Below are 26,330 nucleotides of genomic sequence, written 5' to 3'. Positions count from 1 at the left end.
TGTTCCTCCGGGCTCAGCTCTTCAAGCTCATCTTCGCCGCGGAGGTCTATCGCGTCCGTCAGAGTCGGCAGCCCTATGGCCGCTAACTTCGCCGCACTTGGTGGGGTTGGGATGGGAAATTTCACCGAGTTGTCTCTTCCATCAAGGACAACCCCTTCCTTCCTCATCCAATCCCACCCTATCACAACATCTGCGTCGCAGAGCGTTGTTACATCGAGACAAACAGATCGCACTTCGGCGTCCTTTGTCAAACTAAATCCGACTTCGACAAACTCGGTGATGGGTCCAGCGACACTCACCGAGCCGTCGAACATGTGAACGGGTACGCTCACCTGATATCGCCTCTTTTCTACACCTATCTTCGCTGCTGCCTTAGGGCTTATATATGAACAAGTAGCTCCAGTGTCCCAGAGCGTAGTTAGCTTTATTCCATTAATGAAAATGTCCGATTTAGGTTGATCTCTGGAAACGGAAGGGATGAGGAGATGATTATCGACATTGCATGAACAAGGGGTACTGAGTGGTGTATTTTTGTATTCACAATCCTCTGGCTCCATCAGCTGTGCTTCTTTTATGGGTTTGGGAATGGTGGCCGAGAGAATATGGCGGACCCGCCGAGCCTCGCCTACTGCAACAGGTCCTCTTCTTTTCCCTGGTCCTCTTCCAAATCTGCTTCTCCTCCAACCGCATTCAAGTTCCTCCTCTGTCCGAGAGGTACTGCGTTCCCTCCCGATCCTCCACCACGTTCTCCGAACTTCTCCCCCCATGGAGGCAACAGTCCAACCTTAACCTTAGCCTCCCTTACAGGGCATTCCTTCAGCCAATGTCCTGCTTCACCACACTCGGTACACTTCCCCTCCTTCCTCCTTGTCTCCCTCAGATCGGAGCTCGGCCTAGGCCATCTTCGGCGAACTTCGTCGATGTTTGGCGGTGTACTCTTTACCACCGTCGACATCATAGCCGCCTGGACACCACCCTGCGCCGAAGGTTGCCCCTTTTCCCATTTCTTCTCTTCTTTCTTCTCCGTCCTCTGACTTTCCACCACTGTCGTTGTCCTTATCCCTCCTTCCCTTTTCCTCTCTGCCTCCTTCTCCACTTGTCTCCTCCACAGGCGGTTGTCCAAGGGAATCACAAACTCCAATAGCTCTTTCACAGTCCCAAACGATCTACCGTGTCTTGCAATTTCATCTAGAAGGTGCGATTTTAGTCCTTTCTTGGCTCGGTCAACTAGGTTTCCATCATCAGACCACTTAAGAATCGCAACATGTCGCTGGAAGGCGGAGAAGTAGTCCGAAGCAGACCCGGTTTGCTTGAGGTCGTTAAGTTGTCGGGCCGCAGTTCCTTCTTCGTCTGGATCACCAAAGTTAGTCTTGAGGTACTTAACGAACTGATCGTGTGTCGTGAGGTACTCAGGAAGAGGTCTTTTGGATAGATCGGGCTGCACTGCAAGAAGAGGTGTTTCGCGTAGATGAGAGATCATGAAAAAGACTTTCTTAGTGTCGTCGGGGAAAAGATGAGAGTTCAATTCGAAATGTACGTCGCACTCAGACAGAAAGGCGGTTAACTTGTTCCGATCTCCTCTCCAGAGGTCTGGGTTAGGTAGCTTTATCCCCTTCCGTTGTTCGCCCACTACGCTTGGGGTCGCCGAAGTTTGCCGTCCCATGGCGTACCTCACTCCTTCTGATATCCCTTCTGCAATCCCGCCCACTGTATCCCTTTCTCTTCTCTGTTCCCATTCCTCCCTACGCCTTCTCTCCTCCATCATGTCTTTGTTCATATTCGCCACCATCTGCATCAAGGCCAACACCACCCCTTGTGTTCCTTCTTCTCCCAAGTTCGCCGTACTTCCAGTGTTTTCTCTTGGGCGTGGGGTTTGGTCTGATCCAAGTGGGGATCCCGCAGGTGGGAGAGCATTAGACGGAGGAGAAGGAGGGTTAGAAGGCACCGGTGGAACGAACTCATCTCCTTGAATTGATCCCCCCACACTATCCTCCACTCCAAGGTCCTGCCCCATTGCTCTGCTAAGCTCCTCCAATGCTCTCCTCTCGTTCTCCTCCATCCTGTCTCCATCCCTACTCATCCCTCGTGTAATTCTTCTTTCTGGTTCCATATTATCTTTGTACTTCTCCGAGGTTCGCACGGGTCGTCGGTAAGAGCGATCCTTGATACTGTCACGGCCGTCGAACAACTATTTCTTAATAGACCGACGGTCGACGAACCTCGGCTAACTTCACGCTCTGAGTCGATGTCTCACCCAACCAGGAGGGCGCAGACGTCGAAAGGGGTGTAACTACGGCGTACTTCGGCGTAGTTACTCTAACTAGGGTTTTGTTCTACTGATGGCGATGTATCTTGATTTATAGCTATCTCTATCTGTCTTTCGCTACTGACAACAATCAAGGATCGCTGAAGAACTTCAGCGATCTTCTCAGCTAATATTATCTACTCCTCCTAGACGTTCATCCAACCCTCTCGCGCTTTGACGTACTTCAACGCACTTCGTCCAACTTCCCCGAGCCCTCGGCCATCCTCTTCCTCCTTCGACTAACTCCGCCTAACATCGCCGCACTTCTGCTCCCATTGTCCCTACTTAGCCTAACTCCGCCTAACATCGCCGCACTTCTGCTCCCATTGTCCCTACTTAGCCTAACCCCGCCTAACATCGCCGCACTTCTGCTCCCATTGTCCCTACTTAGCCTAACCCCGTCTAACTTCGTCGTACTTCTGCTCCCATTGTCCCTACTTAGCCTAACTCCGTCTAACTTCGCCGTACTTGGTGTCAGAAGTCCTGAGTTACGTGTAGAGTAAAGAGGTTAAGGCGTGATGGGGTTTTGATGGCCAAAGGAGGGTCATTGTTGGTGGAGTAATCGAGGTGTCACGACGTAGTTCGTGACAATCATATTTCCTAACCTCATGTTTCTCAACCAGAGTATCCTCACTTTGGGCAAAAGGCTGCTTGCGCATCTCTGTGCATGAATAGGCACTTCGGTCTTGCTTGACTGATGTGACGTCCACTTCAAACTCAGCCAAGGTGTTAATATCATCTGGGTCCTGATCCATTGAGATTTGAAGTTCACTTGTGCACAAACAAAAATTCCTCAATGTGGAGATGAAGTTTGTCTTTGGAAGCTTCCATTCCACCCATGGTCTTGTAGTGGGTGTATTGCCTCGAAACCTCATAGCAGAATATGTAAGTGGACGTCCTCCTTTGTCTAGTAAAGCAGTGGTTTCCACAGGAAGCTCACTGGTTGATGACTTATATCTGGAACAATGAATTGTGTCACAGACTGGCTTCATAGTTTTAGGTCTCTCCCTGGTAAGTCGCACGGTCCACTTGCCTTTTTTCCACTGGGAGAAGACACAATACTCCTCGGTGTGAGTGTAAGGAGGTTCATTGCAATTGGACTCAACGGACAAAACATATCCAATGATACCTTCTTCTGGCTTATGAGTTGATAGTCGGTGCACAGCTTTTTCCCATCTCTGGTCAGACTGAACATCGAACATGAATACTCCAAACTCTGTGGGGTGTTCCACCACATATTCCCTTTGTTGTGACCTCTTCTCATCAGGAGGGGAAGTCCTTACGGTCCAAAGGGAGCGTGATTGGTTGAGTACACTGCTACCCATCTGATTTCGGGTGTGGAAATTTGCCTGTTGACGATGAAATAAATAAAACTCCCAGGAGAATCATGTTTGTGGGATGGTTTATAAGCTGTGTGGAGCCTCCTGCAGGTAGCGGGCTCACTGTGGACACGAAGGCGCGCGATTTGATCTCCGCACAAAGGGTGACGGTCGGGGGAGATGGAGAGGGAGAGGGAGAGGGAGAGGGAGGATGGAAGAAGGAGGAACCTTGTAGGGAGAATATCATGGCATGAACAAAGGTGAAGATCCATCAATAGAGGTCAAATGCAGTGTATGAGAATTTCTGGGGTTCAGGATTTCCCCCCTTCAATTTCGACGAAGGGCGGGGGGACAGAGGAAAGATGGAGACATGTCAGGAATGAAAGAAGTGTCACAGGATTCGAAGTTCTCCGAGCAAATATCGAGGAATCGTCTGTCCTCGAGAGTAAGGATCAGGAAGTGTTGGGACGTACTTTTCAGGATAGTACAGACAAAGAAAGAGGTCGTATGAGAAAAGCGAGCAGCTTTGTAGTTGTAAAAAACTCATATTCTTCAATTGTTCGACCAACACCCCTTTCCACCACCGAGTCGATGGGCCAAGAAGGTTACTCTTGAATCAGTAACGTCAGCGTCTGGTAGCAGTATGCTTAGTAAGAATAAGGTATATACAGGTAGTCATATTCTCATCATTAGGTTTCATCACATCTCTTCTCTCATCTGGGATTCCTAATCTTCTATTACAAAGTGGTAGATCCTGACCACCGTCGAAAATCAAAGACGAGCCTTGACCGGCCTTGATAAATTTGGAGGGATAAGCAATATTCCTACCTCATAGGTATATTCTTCATCCCAAACCTGGTCAAATTTATTCGCCAATGAAAATGCTTCACTAATTGTAGGGGTCGTCACCTTCAAAACATGATTAAGATCTATTGTACCTATTGGTTCATTTGCTAAAGGAGAAAGTTCATACTGTTTACCATCTTCTCCTTGGCCGAATGCCATCCAGCCATGTCGTCCCTTATCATTGTAGAAATGGAGGCTGCTTGACAAATCAATATTGAGGAGAGTCCCACCGATGGAAGCAAGGAGTATGACTGCAGTGTCAGGAACTTGCGTGATTCTTGCTAATTGAATTTGGTTGAAAAAGTTGTCAACTGAAAGAAGACCAGATTTACCTTGTCTGTGAGCTTGTTCTAATCGAGTCAACCAGCTTTTCACCTCTAGTGATTCTTCTTTTGTCACTTCTGGCGTCTTTTCTTCTGACTTCATGTTATTCATACTCGCAGCGATCGTATCGGTGTTTGAGAGCATGGAATATCGGGAGTCGGTGCCGACCTTCATGTTGTACATACTCGCAGCGGTCGAATCGGCATCTGAGGGCATGGAATATTTTGAGTCGGCGTTGACCTTTGTTATCGAGTCGTTGTCATCAGAAGAGTCTGACCCACTGGAACTCATGGTGTGATATTGAATTAGACTTGAGACGTTGTTTCTATCAAGTCAGTTTCAGTCTCTTTATATACTTTTCCACTCTGAGGGAAGTCCACTCACTGGAAGATAAGCTCATCGACCAAACTCCCCGGACGGGGAATTGACGACATCGTTTATTCGGTGGAGTTGTGGAGCACGTCTTCTCGAGAATGGTCTGATGGGTCCTCTAATTCATCATGAGCAATAAGTTTCATGAGTTAGAACAATGGAGGTCGAGTAACCCCTTGATAACATATCTTTGGTTTGAGGGATTGCATCACGTCATGAATGGTTCGAATCGAGTTTGCAGTTCAAGATTGGTACGACGTATGGTCTCGCATAGCTATGGTGCTATGTTTTGAAGGGTATTTGACTTGGAAGACGACATATCGGACACCAAGGTTGATGACTCTCGATGTCTGGAATACAGGAAATGAGTTTCTGGATGATAACGTATCTTTGTTCTAAGGAGTTCCGTGAGATTGCTCGTCACTTCATGAATGGCCCAAGTGGAGTCTCGAATCTACAATTAGTACGACGTGTGACTTTATGTAGCTATGGAGCTATGATTCGTAGGGGTTTTCGAACGTACCAGACGACGTATCGGGATTTTGGGTCGATGACTCTCGAAGTCTGGATTTAGGAAAAGAGTTTCGTATCGCGAACTGGGTGGAGCGATTGGAGCTTTGTAGAATTTACGGATCTCTCGTGGACTTGGGCTGGAAATGAAAGTAGAAGGAGTACGTATTTTCCTTACTTGCGTTGGAGAAAGTCTAAAATTAGGAAAATCGAGTGTATTGAATTTGCACTTTTCATAAGCCAGACGGTGATTCCAACGCAAGGTAAGACGTCAGCTGGTGGATTCTTTTAGAAGTGTTGGTGGCGAGTTTGACATTCAGTGGAGTGGTACTTGGCTGATCGTTTTAAATCACGTAGAGCCGATAGATAAGGGGGGTGGTGATAGGTGAAAGTCAATCCGTACGCTTTAAACGAAGGAACAGATATTCGAAAGTGAGGCAAAGCGGTGTGCCGGTCATGCGCTTCCGCCATCAAACCGGGACCTTTGGTCAGATAATCAGATATGAGTGATGCCGTTATTTCCGTTGTCATTCCTACCATAAGTCTAGCGTCACTGGATTATTAGTAAGCCTTGGGGGATATATAGCTCACATGGGCACATTTCGTAGTTGAAAGGTGAGAAGGAGGACGAGTTTTCCGACCTTACAGGAAAAGAATAGATTACGTAAAATGGCCCAAAGTGGAAATTGCTGCGGGGCCACCGATTAGGCCAAGCGCCAAGGTCTTGGCAAAACATCTTGGCTTCTTCTCACTTTCTCCCCCTCCCCCTTTCTCTTTTCCTTCTCACAACCTCACTACAACCTCCACACACTCATACTTTCACCGTTTGACACCTAAACGTGTCAAACATACATCAGTCAAACTCCTTCCTCATCTGATCCTAACATCTTTACTTGTATATCTGGTCGGGATTCGAAAATACAACCTGAAACTTCTTCGGCAACGAAGAAACACAGCAATGACTTATCCTCCTCTTCCACCTTCTGTATACCTCGAATTACCTTCCAACAACCTGTCGCATTCTCTCTCTTCAACGGGGTCTTCTTCTTTCTCGGAACCTATCACACCGCCTTTACCTCGGCAGAACCGGATGAACACTGAGGGATCGTCAGGAGATAACGAGGAGGAAGGTGGCGGTGAGGCTATACCGTGTAAATGGGCGAAATGTCAATATGTTAGCGCATCACCGGATCAATTATATGAACATTTATGCAATGCTCATGTGGGAAGAAAGAGTACGAATAATCTTTGTTTGACTTGTGGGTGGGAAGGATGTGGGGTCAAGTGCGTGAAGAGAGATCATATCACTAGTCATTTGAGAGGTGAGCTGAATTACTTCTTTTACCCTTATATTCGTAGCTTACTTCTCATCTACCCTCCCTCCTCTTGGAATTTCCCTTCACAGTAGGTCTGTATGGATCATATCACCAGCTCAGTGCTGAGGAGGTTGAGTGATGAAATCAAGCCGTTCAGAGACTGCGCAGCGCTAAAATCAGTCCACACACCTTTGAAACCTCACCCATGCGGTGTATGCAAAAAGACATTTAAACGACCTCAAGATTTGAAAAAACATGAACGTATACATACCGCAGAACATCACGCCCTCCACAAACTATCCAAAGCCCCCACTACCATCGATGCAGCATACAATACTTCCATCATCGAACCCACCGCCGGTCGACGAATCAGCGATGGAAGTTCAGCCCATTCCACTTCCTTATCTCCTCCTTCCTCTAACGCTTCAAAACCTTCCTCACCATACGAAAATTTACTCACCAACATGTCTCGAGTTCAAGCCAAGAGTTCATCCCCCACTCCTACTCCGAGTGCTTTGGCTGCATTACATAAACGTCAACATGAAGAACTGGCTGCCTATCAACAAAGAGAAATGTTGGTACTTCAACAATTGGCATATGAACAACAACAAAGTCAAGCTTATGCGGCTCAATTCGCTCAAGAAACGATTCTGGACAATAAACAGGAAATAGGAACTGGGATGAAACGAGGACAAGGACATGAAGGAGAATCTATTGATAGTTTCATCGCGGAAATGAAGAAACGTAAAGTGGCTCCCGCTTATGACGACGATATGATTCATCGACTTAATTCTTGGGCACCACCTATTCTTCCTGAAATGACATCTTACCCTTCACAATCTTCATTACATGTATCGCAACACGAAGGAATCTATCCAACTGTTCCTCAACTCCCTTCAGTACCATTACCAATGTCGATGCCCAATTCTCAATCCACCTCTGCACCACAACCTCCTATGCAGATACCTGAAATCAGAACAGAATCAGATTTAGCTCTGTTCAATCAATTCATGATTTCTTTAGGAAAAGATGCCGCCAACGGTAATACCACTTCAGGTCCTCAACAGACACATGACTTTGGTCGAGGTTCTTCCGATTCACCTCTGTCAGATCAAAGTCCTATTGAAGATCTCTTTGGTGCTGATGAACTTGCTTCATTGGGATTGGTAGGAATGCCGGGTATACCTCCTTTACCTCCTTCACGACAATCGACCCACAATACATACAACAACAACAACAATCACAACAACTCATACCCGTCTATCGATCCATCCAACTCCCGTTTCCGAATGTCAAACAATACAGAAACCTCGTTGGATATCTCTAAACGACCTATCGCGGCACTACCAAGAACCAACATGTCTACCTCCCTCTATCCGCAGTATCCTAATTTATTAGGAGATTTTAATAACAATGATTATCATCATCTCAATTATTCTTTCGATTCTCTCGCTCCTTCCAAATCCAGCCCTTCACCCATCGCTCTCGCTCCAAGGGAATTCTATAAAAAGACATATAGACATGTTGCCCCACTTGGAGCGGCAATGTCTACCAGACCAAGAGAGAGTGCAGAACGTACAGGTTTATCGGATGTTCCGGATGATGATGATGATGGAGAAGAAGAAACGTCACTTTCTGAAATTCGTATTTATTCATCTCCCGAACCTGAAGATGAGGCCACTCCGAAGATCTCAGTTAGAAGTCTTTTGATTGACGAAGTGGATGTTCAGATGGATCCAAGTTTGAAACTCCCTGCAATGCACAAAGTGGAGTCAAGCAGACCGGCTTTACCTTCTTTAGCGGATATCGATAGAGATAGTAGAAGAGGATCTTTATCTTCAACGGGAAGTTTACCATTACCGGTGAAGAGACATACGGATGAAGAGATTGTGAGAGGTGTCAAGAGGTTAGAGTTGGACGAAGGACAAGGCGTGAGACGTTTGGACTTTGATGGGCGTGTAGAGTTAGACGGGGAACAGAATGGACAGCACGTCATGGCGTTAGGAGTAGAGGAAGATCATGATGAGGTGAATATGGATATGAAGGATGTGAGGAGGGAAAGGGAAGGTAGAAGAAGACATGTACAGTTGATAAGAGCTTGGATCGTAGCTGTGAATCTTGGGTGGAGAAGGAGACAGATTGATGAGAGTATGAGGGAGTAGGTTCAGTGTGGGTATGGGTAGATGTTGGTATGTCGTGATTATATGAGAAATGAGATGACATGTATGATGTGAAAGTAGTAAGACACAGCCAGTGACGGTTCACGTCACGTCGCGTATTCCTTCTCTATCCATCTACTAAACTTACATGTTCTACTTGCTGTCGTCAGCCATCAAGTATTACCTGGTTATCGAAGGTATCATTGTCACTGTATCTATCATGCCCACTGCTATCGTTACGATATGAAAAATATGCCTTCGTAAGTGATGTCGTTTCCTTCTTTTCTGCGCTTCTCTCCCTTTTCTTCTTTGGATTTCGGGCCTTGTTGTGGTCACCTCAGTGCTGTCCCAGCAAATCATCCCTTATCGTCTAACACCCATCTCCATCAAGTATACCCCTTCTCCTCAGCTGACCAAAAAACATCTGCTCTCCTCCAATAATCTTCACTGGTCTTAACTCACCCTCTCTTACCAACGTTATATCCCTCATGACATCGGCCCAAATCACAGTACTCAATAGCTAACTCATAGTCTCCGAGATCATCTTCTTTCATCTTTCTCTTCACTCCCCAATACCCACTCGATCCACCTCACCGTACTCTCTTCTTCTCCTAAAAAAACAGGAAGTTTATTCCCTCATTCACCAGGACCGAAATGGGAACAAGAAGAATATTTAGTGGTTGTTTCTACCGAAACTACTATCCATCCTTCTACGGAAACCACTACCGCGATACCTTCTTCAACCAAGACAGAATCTGATGATACTCAAACTTCTTCATCCAAGACGACAACTTTATCCTCCACCTCATCCTCACCGCGTACGCTCGTAGCTGCTCTATCGGCATATCGTTATACCCTAGGTTCCACATCGATACTTTACATAAGTAAAGTCGATTCTTCAGGTTATGCTCCTTCTCCTTTAGCATACACTAGGACTTTGGTTATCAGCTTCCTCAGTTATTTCGTCCTTCAGGCCAATTCTTCTCCTCCATCTCAGATCAACGCCGATGCAGCTTCATACAATTTAAACAAATCTCAAATCGACTTTGTACTGAAACCCGATAAACCTTCGCCCGAACTTGAAAATCAAATCACTCCGTTGGAAACACGGTTATCAAATTCAGAATCGACATCTGTGTCTGACTCTATGAAGTTGGCTGGGGATTTAATCTCGACTTTTGAATCGAAATCCAAACAACCAAAACTTATCATCACTCTTTTCGCCAGAAGTCAAACACGTTATCTGTTCCCTAATTCCGGAGAGGGAGAAGGAAATAAGGTAGTTTTGGGTGGTTTGAAGTTATGTCAATGGTGGAAGAGTGTTTTCGAGGAAGTATCCATGAAATATCTTTTGTCTCAAACTTCATCAACCTCATCTGAATCTTTTCAAAGATTTACTGAATCTCTTGGGGCGCATATCCAACCTCATTCTATGTCACTTTTAGATACGACCGAATATACAGATACGCCCAAATTTACGGATACGACCAAATCCACGAATACGACCATTTCAGCGACGACATCAGTAAAGGATAAAGAAGAGCCTGTTAAAATATCACCTACTAAAGTAAGAAATGATGTTCGATTATCTTATTTACTTCCTAGTTACTCTGAAGCCGAAGCGAAAGGTATGTTAGGTCTTCCTCGTCGACCAATACCAGAATGGTTAAAATGGGAATATTCACCTCCCTTCATTCAACCTCTTTTCCCAGCGTCGACCCACATTCATACATCTACGACTATTCCCACTTCAACATCTAAGATTTCATCCTCGATACCTTCTCTTTCCAGAACAACTCAACTTCCCTCATCTCAATCCCAATCCCATTCTGCAAACCCCAGTTCATCCGGTGATCCACATACAAAACCTCCGAAGTCTTTCCATAACATGTATGATCAAACAAAGAGTTTGGGAAATATCATCCCTTCTCTTCCTGATGATCCCAAAACTAGATTTTTAGAAGAATTAGTCCTTTCGTTTTCCAAACCGACATTACAACCCCCACCACCACCACAATCACAATCACAAAACCTTGCTTCGACCTCAACCCATATCACAGAAAATAACCTCACCTCGGCCCCAGCACCAAAATCCGAGATTTCTCCAGAATGGAAAATAACATCACAAAATGATCATGTCGTTTCACCAAGAAAGAAAACAATGAAACATGATGAGAAAAAGAGAACGAAAAGAGAAAAAGATAGAGATGAAGATAATATAGAAAGACAAAGATCTTATAACGCTTTGAGTGAAATTTCAATGAAAGAATTTTGGGAAAGAATGGGGTTCAGACAAGAATGTTCAAGTGGGGATGTCACAGGTTTTTTCAGTTTAACAATATATGGTTCCCCTTCAACTTTTTCAACCACTTATCTGTCACACATAATAGGTCAGACTACATTACAAACAACAACTAACCCGATAGAGACTTACGAGAGTCAACCCCGCACGATCGAAGAGCAAATCCCAGCGAAGTCAGAAGAGACTGTCCGAGCAACTTCAGAGAAAGAGATGACAGGGACGATATCGACCGAACATGAAAACATGCTGGATATTAGGAAAGAGAGGAAAGGAGAAGATCCTCATTTACCCCCATTGGTCCTTTCTAGATTACTGGAAACATTACTCAATCTTGATTTTTCGACGACATCAGCAGGCTTGGAAAGTTCTGCAACTTGGTTGAACAGTGTGGAAAATATAGTAAAGTCGGAGATAGGTGTTGATGGATGGGAAAGTTGTAAAGGGTTTATACCCGCTAAGATCGGTATGGGGGTGATTGAGAAGAAAAGAGTGGAAAGGGAGGTGACAATTTTACAACCTCGGAAGAAGAAGAAGGTTTGAGGAGATTCATAAGTTTACCATTGAATCATCTTTCGAGGACCACTAGCGACGTGATACAACTCGGTGGATGAACATCGTTACTCGACAGTCATCAACACATTCAAACGACAACGTGTCGTACATTTCCGGCTCATCCATCCATCTGAACATCTTAACATCGCGTTTCCACATTGAGAATACATCAACCTCAAAGTATCATCTTCAAACATTTACATATGAAATGGATCCGTGTCATCAGAGAAAAGAGTACATCTATCAAAATTGCCATGCTAGTGATGATCGTTTTGTGCATCGTAGTCATAAACTCTACCTGTATCTTCACATTCACACTAATTCTCCATGATGCACTTGAAAACAACAAATGATAAAGATGACAATTGTAAAAATTGTTTCAGATAATTATGATTCGAATAACTAACCAAGTTAGAGCAAGATGAAGGTTGAGACGGAACGATAAAGACTAACAAGGGTGAAGGATGGAGACAGGATGACAGACGGTGTTGAAATTCACACAACTCCATTCACCAAACACACCAGATCAAGCTTTTGGTAACCTATACCCTCTTCTCCACCATCTGGCAATTTGTTTTCTTTTCCAAAATACCAATCCGGCAATAATCAACAAAACGCCCAAGACGACACCCACGACTATCCCTGCTATTTTACCTTTGGAAGTTCCATGACATGGCAAGGCGTTGTCACATGGTTGACCAGATGGTGTAGAGTAAGTCCTGACGGCCAACGAGACGTAGAATGGATCAGCGGAATTATTTGCGATCTAATGTCAGATCGTCTCTCATAACGTGTCTGAGTCCCATGTGGACAAGTGTAATGCCTTCCCATCTCAGTACGAGTAATTAATGAGAATTCCTGGGATGTATGGTTCCTACAAACTGGGTGGAACCAGTGAGGTCAATGAGGCAGGTGGCGACTTTGTGGTGAATATAAAGAGTGGCGACTGGGAAGAGTAGGTGAACGGGGGGAGGAAGGGAGGTAAGACGTTAGAGTATGGGTGACTCACCATCATAGCAGCCACACTTGGCCAATTGGCATTATAATCCAAAGCTATTTCCGTTTGAACCCAATCATCCCTCCAATCCCAAAACTTGTCATTCCGTAAAGGGCCTCCCACCATTCCACCATAGATAACATGAGCTTCAACAGGAGGATCATTTCGTACATCTTCGATATTGTCACCTCCTGATGCGGGGGCGGAGGAAGGGTTTTGAGGAGAGTTAGGGTGCATACCGACTATATAAACGGCTAACAGTCAGTCACAAAAGGGTCTCATTACACCCCTAATGCAGATCTCAACCACCCGGAAGTTCACCTCAAGGAGGAGGGAGTATGAGAATGAGGTTGTCGATGATGATAGTCGAGGTTGTGTGGAAGGGTCAAGAAACCGGTATAGGTGTTGAGAACATTGAGAGACCGCTCACATGACATCGCATTATTTCCCAATATGTAATCGATCTGACTCTGAGCGAACGCATTGTACGCTTGAGTCTTATCCGACGAAGACGCCAATGGTGCATAACGGAACATAAGTGTAGCCGTCGCCAAAGCTGGTTGAAGTGAATTATCGGCGGAATCTTCCCCAAAGTAAAGTAAACCGCCTAAAAGTCAGCACAAGTCTTTGTCATCACATCTGCACTTGGTGTCTCCCTATCATTTTAGTCGAGGAAAGAAAATATAACGTGTTTACCGTGCTGAACACACCTTTCGTCACATGGGCATCCTTGAAATCCCCATTGAGAATCTTATCAAAATACCCCTCAGCCTCCGTCTGCCATCCCGTAACATTCACGTCTAATCCTGCTCCTTGTGCCAAGCCCGGTCGAGCCACCGATGTCTCTGCAAATAGCACATAAGCCGCTACGGTTCTCTTATCCCAACTCCATATCTTCTGGTTATTGGTAAGTGACGAATTCGTGTACCAAAAATAAGCATCTGAATAATACTTTGACTGGTTGGTCGCTATGGCCAAGCTCAGTGCTGACAAACAAAGATCATCCCAATATCCAGTAGAACCATACGCGTCGGTGATTTCGGGGACGGAAGCGTCGTACGATACGAAAGGTCGTGTGGAGTTGGCCACGTTGTAAAGGGTTTCAGCGTGTTTAAGTAGGAGGGCGGAGTATGTAGAGTTTGTCAGAGAAGGAGAGGTTGGAGGAGACGAAGAAGTGGTGGTATTCCATACTTGACCGGAATATAAAAGAGCTCCTAAGGAGAAAGCGGAGGAGGTTGAGGCCCATGCGTCTGTACCGGGGGAAGAGGAGTTGATTGGGTAAGCTGGTCGTGGAGTGGGAATGTTTTGATCACCGCCCCTGGTTCATCAGCCATGGTTCATAGTAGGAGCAAAGGTAATGAGAGCAAGTAGGATACCAAGTTCAAGACTCACCAATAGTCGTTGTCGATTACACTTGAACCGACTTGCAGAAACAATACGTCGTCTTCGGGATGCGCCTGAGAGTGAGCGTCAATCTTTGACCGGGTAAGAAGACTAGAGTAAAGAACAGACGAGGGTTTGATAACTCACTTTCATTAACCAGTCATATCCCCATCGAATGGTGGAATCAAGATATTCAGTTTGTTTGGCGGCGTCGTATCCTTGACCATAACTCAACGCTCCCCAGCTCAAGGCGAACATTGTGAATCCCTACCAGTCAGGCTCACTCTTATATTCTCCCATGACAGACTGAAGCTCAAATAGCAGGATACCGTGGCAGACAGTCTTGATAGGAGATGTACGTAAGTATGGTCTCACCAGGGGAAAAGTAGCTTTTATATACTATTCGTCAGCTTGTGAATCCACATCACACGATGAAACTGACGTCACCAGCATCATACCAACCACCAGTCAGATCCACACCCCAGTCGTCCCCATCATGTAAAGCACTATCGTTCCTCCATCCGACTCTGTTAGGATAACTCCCATTGTCTAATCGTCCAGATCGTTGGGCATCGTAAAACCACAACGTGTTTCCCAACACGTTTGACCATTGAGCATTAGGAGAGCCAGTAGAGGGGACAAGAGCTTGTGTGGGATTCGGAGGGTTGTATGTTACAGAAGGGGTGAGCTGTCCCAGAGATATGGGCAGCAAGGGAAGAAGGTGGAAGAGGGAGAATATGGGAATCATGGTTTGAAGTGTTATCTTCTCATCTGCTTTTGAGGAAGAGAGAGAGGTGGCGAGGGTCGGAGTTTTGTTCACAGCTCGCTTGATCTCCTTTGTGATTTCGAAACGTTCTGTCGAGGTGTATACGAGGGGGTATAACGGGAGGGAGAAGAGTGTATGAGAAAGCAAGTGAAGAGAGGTATGGTATTGAGAAAGAGATGAAATGATGGCACAGGAAAAATGACCACAAAAATGACGACGTCACTCGGTCTCAGGTACAGTCAGGCACACAAAACCACGTGGCGAGAAAATGACAAATCACGTGATGAAATATTTCTCACTCGTCCACTCGGCTGAATTTGCTTGGGTGTCCGACTAAAGTTACGACTTACCTACTTACTAGTACTGGTATGAGATAGATAGCCGGCATAGCAGCTCAAACCCTTCATGACATTAGCTATGGGTAAAAGTGGAGCCGGAGGCGACGACCTAGACGATCAATTCGAACTTGATCCAGAACTCGTAGCGTCTTCAGAGGCGGAAAGCAACGTTGATCCTGACGAATACCTCGAACCTCCCTCCCCACGTCCTGTTCCAAAGTCGACCCTTGGGAAACGGAAAGAGTCTGAAGGTCGAGAGCTTGATCAAGACAAGGATGAGGTAGATAAGCAAAAAGAGAAAAGGAAGAGGAAGAGGGAAAAGGATAAGATCCGGAGAGCAAAGGTTTGTTTCTTTCCCTCTCTACCTTTCTCAGTCCTCCTCATCTCGCTCAAACAGAGCTCTGCGCAGAAGAACAAGTTCATGCTAATGACTATAGCGCATACACACCGGTGTAACGACTATAACATCAGATGTATCTCCCGCAGATTACACTCCCGAGATCTTATCTACCCTATTCACCTCTTCTTTAAAGGCTTCCTTGCCCCAAGCGAGTGAATTGGAGTTGACTGACCTATATCTCCCTTTAAACATCTTCCTTCTTCCCTTATCCACTCGTTTAGAAAGCTTCAGGTCTTCAAAGTCAATCATAGAACAACCCAGCCATATCAAAGACAGCAAAGACCTATCAAATCCTCCCACCAAAAAGCAAGATGATTCAAAGGGCCGAATCAATAATGATCAATCACAAACTTCTTCTGAATCATTCATTTCACTCCAAAAACAACTCTCTCTTCTCTCACTCTCACCCACAACATTTGGCTCACCAAACATCATCATACTATGTCTTTCCGGTCTCCGATGTGTAGATGTGGTTCGCGCCGTAAAACCTTATCGTGGAAATGGAGAAGTAGCAAAGTTATTCGCGAAACATATGAAGTTCTCAGCTCAAGAGGAGTATTTGAAAAAGACGAAAGTTTCGGTAGCTGTGGGAACTCCGGCTAGAGTGGGAAAGTTGATAGAATCTGGAGCTTTGAGATTGAGTGAGGGAAGTGTTATTTTGCTTGATTTGGGACATGAGGATAGTAGTGAGTTGGGTTTGTCATTCTTCAATCTTTCATCATATATCATTCATCTTTTGGTGTTCGTTATATGTTAATGTGTGACGTCATGGAATGAGCGCAGATGGGAGCGCGGAGATGAGAACAGAGGTGATCGCTCGGGCGGATACAAGAAGATAGCAATGGCCGAAGACGGACAAGCAAGGAAGCAGGAGTAATCAGAGGTAGGCAATGGCATCAGGAAGATTAGTCATAGTAAGAGGGGACCCGGGAGATGACTTGAGTTGGAACATATCGCTGACGAACAGAAAAAAGAACTTTGATCACATTACCAGAAGTCCGAGATGAACTTTGGAAGACCTTTTTCAATGGGAAGTGTCGACAGATGATTTTAGCCAATGCTAAAATTGGCGCTTTTTGATCTTTTTAGCTCTTCCACACTCGCGGCAACATCTTCTTTACTCAAAATCACGGTATACATTTTCTTGTCGCCACTCATCCAACCTCGATCCAATTTCAATCTGATCAGCCTTCCCTACGTTTTGTTTGGTTTCATATCGACACGACTCTATCATCATATCACCCCACTCACAAGATACAAGAACGACATCTGTCTATCAATCTTTCTCTCCCATTCTGAGGCAATGTCAGACCGTCCCATTTATCAGCCTTTCATTTACCAGCATCATATCTACCAAGTCCAAACGTTATTTTTTCCCACGCCATGGTGCGCTCTTGATACACGTAAGAAACCTGACGTTCTAGACATGCATCTCATTTCCAAGTATGTGGTATAATGACTGAAAATCGACGATTACATTCACTGGTCAGGTAGCTTGCATCTTACGTGATACTGATATAATGTTTGAAACTATTGTGTTCGTTGATCATGTACATGATAATAGCTACATGATTATGATATTTCCTCATCCAGATATCTTATCATCAACATTGCAACACCTTCCAACCAAAAAAGACACAAAAGAGATCACGATCCAATAGGGAGTAGAACGTAAAGATGAATCTTAACCTACTCTCCCCATCCCCAAACTTTTCTACCTATTTCATGTCCACAACCAACCACATGTTTCCCTTCCATCCCACCTCTCCCATCTAATCTTTCACCTTCCGCGCCTCTCCTCAGCGGTCCTTCGCAATCCGGTACAGTACACAAAACGCATTTCGGTTTAGTTGATATACCTTGTAAAGTATCACTTTGATATAATTGAGCTTGAGAAAGATAAAGACGATAAGGTTCAAGATATTCTTTTTCTATTGGATTTATTTCGATCAGACCTTTTAATGGAATTTCCAACTCTATCTTCTCTTTATTTTCAATCTTAATCTCATTGATATCATTTTCAACTCTAGACACTCTATCGTCATTTCTTTCATCGTGTGCGAAGATTTTGTTCTTCTGATCGGCATCGAATTCTCCTGGAAATGGAAATCTAAACAATCTCACGTTCATCCTTGGTTTCAACCCTTTCCCCTTGTCTTTGTTTTTTTGTTTACCATTCCCATTCCCACTTCCCTTCGTCGAAGAGATAATCTTTTCATACTCTCTCACTTGCTTCATAGCTCTTTCATACCTTTCACCTTGATGTATAGCCCAGTTCAATAATCGCTCTAAACCTAATCTCCATTCTTCTTGAAATGAACTTTCCCAGTGTTTAACTTTGACCGTTGCTACACCTTGTGCTTCTCCACCAATGGAAATGGATTTCATACTTGGTAAAGGAGGTAAAACGATGTATATCCTATCACTTGGAGGTACTTGTATTTGTGATTGTGATTGAGATATGGTGTTGGTTCTGAGCGGACGATCTCGTAATGAAAAAGTTGATTGAGCGGCTGATCGATGTCCCCTTCTTGATCTTGCCACTGCTAATAAACGTTCACGTTCTAATCTTGCATTCTCCTCTTCTTCATTTCTCCTAATTGTGGCATCGTCGCTTGAACCATCTTCCTCTTCATTTTCTGTCTCATTATCAACCTCATCTTGGTCGTGATCGTCAGGTTGAGCTGAAACTTGACCTGAGTGCCTTGCTGTAGCAGACGGAGAAGAGGATGACGAAACATTCAAGTTGGTTGACCGTCTGGAAGATTCAGCTCTAATCCTAGCTTCGACCGCTGCGATTCTAGATCGTTCTGCAAAATCCCAAGCAGCAATTTCTTGATCTTTCTCTTTCCCTCTTTGTACACACGCGCTGATGATACATCCCGCCAATTCCGCACACATCTCCGCACCTTTCTCACGAGCTTTGAAGCCGAACAGATTTACTCTGTCCAAGACCAAATGTTCTAAGAAAGGATGACTTTTGAGAAGTTTGATCAAAGTCGTACCTAGACGCATGTTGGTGGTAGAGATATCTAGATATCGTAAGGAAGGGAAAACGGGTTGAGTTTGAGAAATGAGTACAGGTGCTAGGTCTCTTGAGGGGATTCGAAGACGAAGATGAGTGAGATTAGATGCGATGGGTGAAGAACCGAGAAGGGAGAGACATTTAAAGTTGAAAAATACGATAGGCTGGGCGAAAGAATCAGGTTTTACCCATGCGAGTCTTTCGGAGAGATAAGGAATGGGACCGTGACCGGTATAAGTTTCAGAATTCGAGTTGGTTTTTGTTGGGAGAAAGGTGTGTTGAGAAGAGGTGGTAATACTCTTCGCTCCCAGACCGGTAGAAGAATTTGACGGATTCGTGCTCCGATCATCAGGCTTGAGGATGGGTGATGGGTCAAGTGTCAGGTCAGTGAGAGAAGTGACGAGTGAAGATGAATCGGTATGAGATGAGTTCTGGCGCGGAGGGGGATCTTCGACGAGAGATAAGTGGGTGAAACTGGGGCAAGCGGGCCAACGAGATAAAACCTCTATGGCGGTGTCGAAGTAGATTCCTGGACTTAGCACTGTACAATAGGAAATCAAGCTCAAAAAAAGCATCCCGACAAGGGATGTATTCAGTCGCAACCATTTTCAATATGACTCGGGTGATTAGGATCGTTACAGATGTTGAGAGGACGAAGAGAACAGGAGGGGGAAACAACGTGAAGAAGAGGGAATCTCATAGTGAGTAAAATAAAAGGCACAATGAAGCACTTGAATAGCGCGATAGGGAATATGGAAGATGTACAGTGTCATGAGCAGAGGTATGAATGAGAAACAAAATACTCAGACGTACCAGACAAAAACTGTAAATAAGTAGCTCTCTCCACATATAACCTAAACCGAAGTTCCATCCTCCTCAAATTTCTAGGTTCTTGAAACATTTCAGCCAGATGATCAGGTCCGAAATCAGTTCCGATATTAAGCATTATCATGTCGATGTTGGGACAGCATCGTAGAGCACTTTCAGTCAGTGTTCAATGACCCCGATTTTACGCAACTTATATTTGCTTACTTGTTTAAAAGGTCAGGATCACATTGCCATGATTCCTATTTATCAGCTGAACCCATTTATCGATAGAATCCCATAATCACACAGTCTCCAGGTAGGCCAACATCAATCTAGGTAGATCATCGAATAGAAAGGAAACGATGATGATGTGCCCTATGAGGAGGAAGTGAAGGATAATCTTCAGGTAGTCCATAAAGGTATAAGATGGAAGATAATCGATTGGTCTATAATCATAGAATAGACAGTGAGGTAGTAGAAAGTCCTAAAAGAACTCACCAACCCAAATGTCTTGACCCATTCACCTTCATTTTTCATCTCTCTCCACAATTTCCTAATCTCTTCTCTTACTTCAATCCTTGATCTTTTTTCAGCGAAAATGGAACCTTTGTTCTCCCTAGTCCCTCCAAATATAATCTCCTGCCTGTCATCTTCCCTCTCGTTGAGATTCCTCAACTCAGAAGCGTCATGGTCTTGTGTTCTTGCCGCACTATCTGTATTCTGATCATTTCTGGCCCTTTCAAGAGTGATCTGACGTATCGAATGGATCGATTCAAGGACCACACATCCATATTTCTCCTTACTCGTTACAGTGTACCCTGGTAGAGCTAGTTCTAACGACTTGACAGTGCGGTTTTTGTATCGATCCGGAATATGAGTAAGAATTGTGGAGATGATTTCGTGTGGGAGAGAGAAGATTGGGGGTTTGTAATAAGATGTCGAGCCGGGTGGATTGGTCGGGGCGGTTGAAGTGATTGAGTGGGTCATGGTGAAGGATGAATGAACGGATTCAGATGGGCTATCAAGGTGTAGTATGTATGTAGCTCAGATAGGTAGATATGTGCACATTGATTGACAAAGTGAATGATGGGGAGAGAGAGGAAAGTGGGAGGGAGAGATGGAGATGGAGAACGGAGGAAAGAAAGTCAAAGACATTTAGCTTTGTGCGCAACTTTAACTTCTGTCACATGTCACAATGACCAGACTACTACATACTTGAAGTACATATAGTCCACTCGTACCCAGACTTACGTCGAGGGATACAAATGGGATAAATCAACTTGGGCAAAAGACAACAAGCAAAAGTCGTGACATTCATAAAATCGTACTATTCTGTTGGAAAGTAAATCAAGCTACACACATGATTGAATCAGTCACCATATATCTTTCTCCAAACTAAATCTAAAGGTGACTTCCCACCATCTCATCTATCCCAAAGAGACTCCCATACCCAAGACATCTATCTCCATGACACCACCAGAACTCATCTTACAAAACCCCAATCAATCCTGACTTCCCTACATCATCTCTTCCGCACCCACCACGATGATCGGTACCTCTTGAGTTCAACTTCGGACTCTCCAAAACACACTCTTCTTCACTACTCTCCGCTGAAGATAAACTAGGCGTGTGAGTTTCCACATCACCATAGTATCCTTCCAGATTTCTCAACCCATCCACTTTACTATTCTCTCCTTGTTCCTCTCCATGATCATTATCATCATTTTCAATAACATGATCATCCCTCTCACCCCACTTTTGAACGTCCATACTATGTAACATCTCCGATAAAGCTGTAGACATACTTCTATAACCATCGAATTCCGGTTGAGGAAGTTTGGCACCACACATACTGGCAAACATCATTCTCCTTCTTGCCATACATTCTTCCCAGTCACTATCTCCATCATCACATTCGTCCGGTGATTCAGAAGAAGTATATTGTTGGGGGTTCATCTGACGTGCTATGGGTGTATCTGGGGTTGACTCGATAGCGTCATCCTCGAATGTGATTGGTAATTGAGCCATGATCATCCCCGGATGAGGGGTTTGAGGTGTGGAACGACTGTGAGAGAAAGATGGGAAGACTGGGGAAGAAGGTGAAGTGGGAGAAGAAGGGATGTCGAGGCGTATACAACGAGCGTCGCGTTCGGGAAAAACGCAATTACGTTCAGCGTCAGAAGGTGGATCGAGAGGAGTGCGATCGTATTCCGCCTTGGACCATGTAGGGTGGTATGCCTGAGATTATTAGTTCTGGTCACCCGCGTAAAATACGTGACTTCAACGACGGCAAGTATGAGCGAGAGAGAGCGAGTGCGGTGGCGAGAGAGGGAAAGGTGACGAAGTTGCGTCCGATCATGAGCTCCAGTGGTGAAAGGGGGAACGGGGATGAGACGCGATGAAGGTCAATGGTGAGGGGCGAAGTGAAGCAAGGCGCGGTGGGACATGAAACCGTATGGACAAGAACGGACAGGTTAGGAAGAAATGGGAGATAAACTCACAGTCACTGGCTCCCCTTCTGGCTGTTCCTGCCATCTCACAGATTTGACAGAAGAAAATGATGTTGAGCGAGAAGAACAAGCCGAGCTCATTGATTCCTGTGATGGAGCACGAGGAGGGGACAAGCATGATCTGAGAGTTGGTCGTTGAGGTAATGAAGGCATGACTGGGATAGAGAGGTTCATTTTGAAATGAGAAAGATGATAAAAAGTCGACGCGATATTGACGACCTTTTATACTGTGGGAGAATGAATTTGGAAGATTGACTCGATCGGTCACGATTGCAAGTGGTGTGACAGCGTCAGGCGTGGCGTGGCTTTACTCTTTTAGGATGGCGATGAAAGACTTGTTTGACTCTGAGAGAAAATGGAAATAGTGGCGAAATGACGACGTTTGCTATCGACAGTCGAATAGATATGCGGTAAGAGTGAAGGGTGTGAGCTCGTGGGTGAGTGGGGCGTTTGATGATGTGTCGTCAATGTGGAGCGTGATGTTGTCGTCGTGGGGGAATGATGGGGTGGGGTGAGGGGGAGGTTCAATTATCCAGCAACATGATCGTCTCTTTAAAACACCTTGCTCTCTCTGTCGGCTAGCGGCTGGTCCTAGATGTTACTATTTACTCGTTGTAGAATGGTCGAGTTGTAGACGCGGAGTTGAGATGAACTGAATACGTCAGTGGCCACGACTAGTGTTGTTTTTGTTCCTTTTGTAACATGGACAAGCTAACCATGGGACGAGGGATATGGATTTTTTACTCACGTTTCAGATTGACACCATGGTAAGTGTCGATACTACTCTTCTGTCTCCTATTCGTTGAATCCCCTCAGGTGAAAAGATGAAGGGTGGAGGGTGGTAAAAGAAGGGGGGAAGGAAAGAGAGAGAGAGAGAGAAACAGGAAAAGGAAGACGGCGAAAAGTGATGAGGGAAAAGGAGGGGGTAGGAAAGATGAGACGGGATTGATGTTGAAAAAAAGAGTCGGATTTCGGGTGATCTCGCTCCGCTTCCTTTTTTGACCTACCGAAGCTATGTACCGATAACCAAAACTTACCCGTGTTGATGAGATCGCCGTCCTATCCGGGTGTGAGTGGCGAGTAAGAGTTGATGGTGATTGGTCCGGGGGGGATGATGGATGATACGCTCAAAGGTGATGGCAGCCGGAACAAAGGGCGATAAGGATGGAGACTTTATGTAGCATGTAGCATGGAACAACCTCTTTGTTTGAACGCGTCTCCATCCATCCCTCCCTCATCCCTCAGTCCAAACAGCCTAACGTTTCACCGTGATCCGTGACCTTGTTGTGACATGTAACCTGCAAGTGGAGGGGAAACAAGCTTCAGCTCAGCGCCGGCTACTCCCGCCGTTAGCCCCTGTCAGAGGCAGTGTGGCACTGTGGCACTGTGGCACTGTGGCACTGTGGCGATTTCCTCCTTTGATGCTGAATTTAGTCATTGAGAAGCCACCAATCAAAACGTCGAAATGCATTCAGTCACTTCCATCGTAACTCTCACGTCCCTTCCATGCATCTATCAGCTCTCCATCCTATCAATCACCAGGCTCATTGTTTTTCAAGCCGATTCAGTCTACTCCGGTGGATGATCAACCTCGACCTCTTCACTGCCGTTCATGCCATCGACGTTGCTCTCGAGATTCCCCAACAAGGCCAAGAAGTCAGCTGCATCCTCCTATGATAGTTCGGAGACCTCTTCAATCATCAAGTCAATAGCGATTACTCCTCCATAATTTTCTTCAGAGTAAGGCAAGGCCGTCTCACTTTCCGCACGAGACCAATCATTCTGAGTCTGTTGAGGACTCCGAGAGACACTCAATATACGACGAATGGCATCGCCTGGCAGAAAACCTCGAAAGTATGGCCCGGTTGGTGCGATTTCTTCTATAGCCTGATTGACACTCTCCATACTTATTGTCATGTTGGGCACCGTGGTCCGGAATACTTGTTCGGTTTCATCCGAATTAACTTCCGAAGCTGGTAAGACGTTGAAAGTCGTCTTACCTTTCCCAATATTGACTTTTACCACCCATGGCTCAAAGAAACCAGGAGGGTTAAATGTATTGGTGATGGATGACCAGTCCGGGTGTCTACTTGCGCTCTGTACCAGCTCACCTATCAAAACAAGCGCTTTTGCGGCGTCGCTTCCAGGTGTCAACTTGGAATTTGACATGTTTTACTTAGTTGGTATGTATGTTTGATGGTTTTATGGAATGAGACGATAGATGCCGACGATCGTGTTGTTGTCTGAGGGGGTGGGTTCGGAATACATATATGTCGTAGATTTGCCATCCGGGGTCAGTGTCAGTCAACTTCAACCTACACTGCCTTATCACTATGAGAAGCTTTTATTGAGAAGGAGAAAGGGAATGCTATGTCTCGGGGAAGTTTTGTCATCTTCTTTCCCACACATCTCAGTGGCATGAGAACATCTGAAAGAGAGGATGGAGAAGGGGCGCACGGCTCCCCAGGCAACTCGCCGTTCTTTGATGGCGTCACGAGTTCGTATGTACCAAACGGAGGAATGGAAGGGATCCCCAACTCAACACCACACTCTTTGATGGTCCGAATGGGTTGAAAGATTGTCTCATGACAGGGGAGAAGGTAATCAAGAAACCTTAACTCAATAAGCTAGGATGTCGGATAGTGAGGATACCCATGACAACGTACTTAAACTCTATGAATGACGCCATGTGTGTTTTCAGTGTGTGCTATGTGTGGTTACATCGGACTCATCTTTCTTTGCGGCAGAGGGATCATCTTCAGGACCATCGGTAGGGATATGACTATATTTAGACGTTCTCTGCGTACGGTGATAGTATCCCCTACACAGCAGAAGAGTATACAGATGTTAGGTGTAGAAGAAAGTACAGCCATGAGGTAGGGTTTGGTCTCAACCCTATCTCTTACCATCCCCGGGTTCCCTTTGATGATACAGAGATCAGTAGGCATAGGACTACTCTCAGTCCTACCAACTGGGTCGCAAACGACTTGAGGGTCTGATCTTGAACCAGACCTCAAACGAGACCCAAAGTCGGATCAAATGTTTTGACATTGCTGCTCACCATGATTCCATGCATCGCGTATAAGGTCTTCTCTTACCTCCGTTCCATCATCAGTCAAAAGTACACTACCTGCTGAGTCATCCTTGTACCAGGATACACCTCAGGCGGGCGCTGCCCTTGTTGTTTAAGCTTCCGGGCGTGTTGCCTCCAGGTGAGAATTTCAGACTTCCTGGTTCCTTGATGTTTGAGAAAGGTACTGCTCAACATCTTTCCCAGACATGGAGATCGGATCAGTCTTAACTCCCTTTGGTGGATAGACTTGTATGGTCTGACTATAGTCAAGTCCGGTTGGGGGTCTGTGAAGGGTAGTAGACCTGTTTTTTTTGGCCCCTGCCCTTCTTACCGTCCACTTCTTGTCTTTATCGTCTTTGTCACTGTTGTCTTTGTCACTGTTGTCTTTGTCACTGTTCAGGAAGGTAGCAATCACGACGTCATACAAATCCCATTCTCGGAGGTAGTGGAAGAATTCTCCCATGCGCTCCTCCGCCTCTGAGTCGTGAGTTTTGGCAGCAAGGGCTTGGGTGCTCCCTATGTGGATCAGCTTCATGACTTTGCATAGGGGGAGTACTGGTTTGATAGTAGGGATATCAATCTTAGTGTAGAAGGTGTCAACTTACAGCAAGGGTTCTTGACCGGTTTCAGACCTGTCAGTAGAATCACCGGAGTTGAAGTCCCTCAATGGCATTGGGGGGTATTTGTGCTTGTACTCCTCCATGCCTGGAAAGTCCCTCAATCTTGATAGTGTCCAAGTTGGGGCAGCACTCCTGATCACAGGGTCTGGACAGACAGCATCAACGGGTATGTTTGACAGATGTGACCAGGTGTAATCATGTTGACCCTGTGGACCTTCACTCACACAAACTGCCTCTTGGTTTCCTGAATCCAGATTGTTGATCACAAGATACACAGGACCCCCATACTCAGCAAATGAGTTGTTCAGCTCAGCAAGAACCTTCTTGCCTTCAGTTGTAGCGCTTTCAGATAGCATGATGATTGTTGTGAATCCACTGTTTATCAATAAATATATCTCTGGCCAGA

The 26,330-nt window shown here is 45.3% G+C and overlaps 10 protein-coding genes across 10 annotated transcripts; 3 read left to right on the top strand and 7 right to left on the bottom strand.

Annotated features, from left to right (window-relative positions):
• Nucleotides 1-625: 625 nt before the first annotated feature.
• Nucleotides 626-2,110, bottom strand: TREMEDRAFT_65317 (uncharacterized protein; the record flags this gene model as incomplete). The annotated part of the gene is made up of 2 exons (XM_007007511.1): nt 626-1,030; nt 1,709-2,110. The coding sequence occupies 2 exons, from the start codon at nt 2,108-2,110 to the stop codon at nt 626-628; spliced, it is 807 nt and encodes a 268-aa protein (XP_007007573.1).
• Nucleotides 2,111-4,395: 2,285 nt separating this feature from the next.
• Nucleotides 4,396-5,085, bottom strand: TREMEDRAFT_65316 (uncharacterized protein; the record flags this gene model as incomplete). The annotated part of the gene is made up of 1 exon (XM_007007510.1): nt 4,396-5,085. The coding sequence occupies one exon, from the start codon at nt 5,083-5,085 to the stop codon at nt 4,396-4,398; it is 690 nt and encodes a 229-aa protein (XP_007007572.1).
• A 1,681-nt stretch (nt 5,086-6,766) lies between these two features.
• Nucleotides 6,767-7,261, top strand: TREMEDRAFT_34991 (uncharacterized protein; the record flags this gene model as incomplete). The annotated part of the gene is made up of 2 exons (XM_007007444.1): nt 6,767-6,998; nt 7,173-7,261. Coding segments are annotated over 2 exons (321 nt in total), but the record flags the coding sequence as incomplete, so codon positions are not given.
• Nucleotides 7,262-9,965: 2,704 nt separating this feature from the next.
• On the top strand, nt 9,966-11,993 carry TREMEDRAFT_35021 (uncharacterized protein; the record flags this gene model as incomplete). The annotated part of the gene is made up of 5 exons (XM_007007449.1): nt 9,966-10,115; nt 10,305-10,585; nt 10,724-10,864; nt 10,994-11,496; nt 11,632-11,993. Coding segments are annotated over 5 exons (1,437 nt in total), but the record flags the coding sequence as incomplete, so codon positions are not given.
• Nucleotides 11,994-12,531: 538 nt separating this feature from the next.
• On the bottom strand, nt 12,532-15,133 carry TREMEDRAFT_34790 (uncharacterized protein; the record flags this gene model as incomplete). Its single annotated transcript, XM_007007419.1, has 8 exons — nt 12,532-12,771; nt 13,015-13,256; nt 13,433-13,609; nt 13,713-14,320; nt 14,395-14,459; nt 14,533-14,652; nt 14,761-14,784; nt 14,828-15,133. The coding sequence occupies 8 exons, from the start codon at nt 15,131-15,133 to the stop codon at nt 12,532-12,534; spliced, it is 1,782 nt and encodes a 593-aa protein (XP_007007481.1).
• A 423-nt stretch (nt 15,134-15,556) lies between these two features.
• TREMEDRAFT_70076 (uncharacterized protein) lies at nt 15,557-16,969 on the top strand (the record flags this gene model as incomplete). The annotated part of the gene is made up of 4 exons (XM_007007585.1): nt 15,557-15,832; nt 15,927-16,104; nt 16,162-16,575; nt 16,857-16,969. The coding sequence occupies 4 exons, from the start codon at nt 15,557-15,559 to the stop codon at nt 16,967-16,969; spliced, it is 981 nt and encodes a 326-aa protein (XP_007007647.1).
• A 609-nt stretch (nt 16,970-17,578) lies between these two features.
• On the bottom strand, nt 17,579-20,708 carry TREMEDRAFT_34949 (uncharacterized protein; the record flags this gene model as incomplete). Its single annotated transcript, XM_007007438.1, has 6 exons — nt 17,579-18,485; nt 18,645-19,443; nt 19,728-19,894; nt 19,947-19,981; nt 20,220-20,284; nt 20,477-20,708. The coding sequence occupies 6 exons, from the start codon at nt 20,706-20,708 to the stop codon at nt 17,579-17,581; spliced, it is 2,205 nt and encodes a 734-aa protein (XP_007007500.1).
• Nucleotides 20,709-21,017: 309 nt separating this feature from the next.
• On the bottom strand, nt 21,018-23,077 carry TREMEDRAFT_74704 (uncharacterized protein). Its single transcript, XM_007007584.1, has 3 exons — nt 22,980-23,077; nt 22,223-22,883; nt 21,018-21,959 (listed from the first exon to the last, which is right to left on the bottom strand). The coding sequence occupies exons 2-3, from the start codon at nt 22,403-22,405 to the stop codon at nt 21,210-21,212; spliced, it is 933 nt and encodes a 310-aa protein (XP_007007646.1). The 5' UTR covers nt 22,406-22,883; nt 22,980-23,077; the 3' UTR covers nt 21,018-21,209.
• An 825-nt stretch (nt 23,078-23,902) lies between these two features.
• On the bottom strand, nt 23,903-24,400 carry TREMEDRAFT_65310 (uncharacterized protein; the record flags this gene model as incomplete). The annotated part of the gene is made up of 2 exons (XM_007007509.1): nt 23,903-24,231; nt 24,343-24,400. 2 exons carry the CDS (start codon nt 24,398-24,400, stop codon nt 23,903-23,905), a joined length of 387 nt encoding a protein of 128 aa, XP_007007571.1.
• Nucleotides 24,401-25,452: 1,052 nt separating this feature from the next.
• TREMEDRAFT_65309 (uncharacterized protein) lies at nt 25,453-26,280 on the bottom strand (the record flags this gene model as incomplete). Its single annotated transcript, XM_007007508.1, has 3 exons — nt 25,453-25,820; nt 25,843-25,859; nt 25,910-26,280. 3 exons carry the CDS (start codon nt 26,278-26,280, stop codon nt 25,453-25,455), a joined length of 756 nt encoding a protein of 251 aa, XP_007007570.1.
• Between the last annotated feature and the right edge of the window lie 50 nt (nt 26,281-26,330).

Source organism: Tremella mesenterica (assembly GCF_000271645.1).
Source record: "Tremella mesenterica DSM 1558 unplaced genomic scaffold TREMEscaffold_14, whole genome shotgun sequence".
Taxonomy (NCBI): domain Eukaryota; kingdom Fungi; phylum Basidiomycota; class Tremellomycetes; order Tremellales; family Tremellaceae; genus Tremella; species Tremella mesenterica.
Note: the sequence above shows the minus strand (reverse complement) of the source record. Positions and strands in the feature narration are given on the sequence as shown.

Excerpts from the sequence above, each read along its gene's own strand:
- TREMEDRAFT_74704 (XM_007007584.1), bottom strand. The coding sequence starts at position 22,405 with ATGAACCTCTCTATCCCAGTCATGCCTTCATTACCTCAACGACCAACT. Across the intron at positions 21,960-22,222 it reads CAGAAGGGGAGCCAGTGACT|GCATACCACCCTACATGGTC; the intron begins GTGAGTTTATCT and ends TAATAATCTCAG.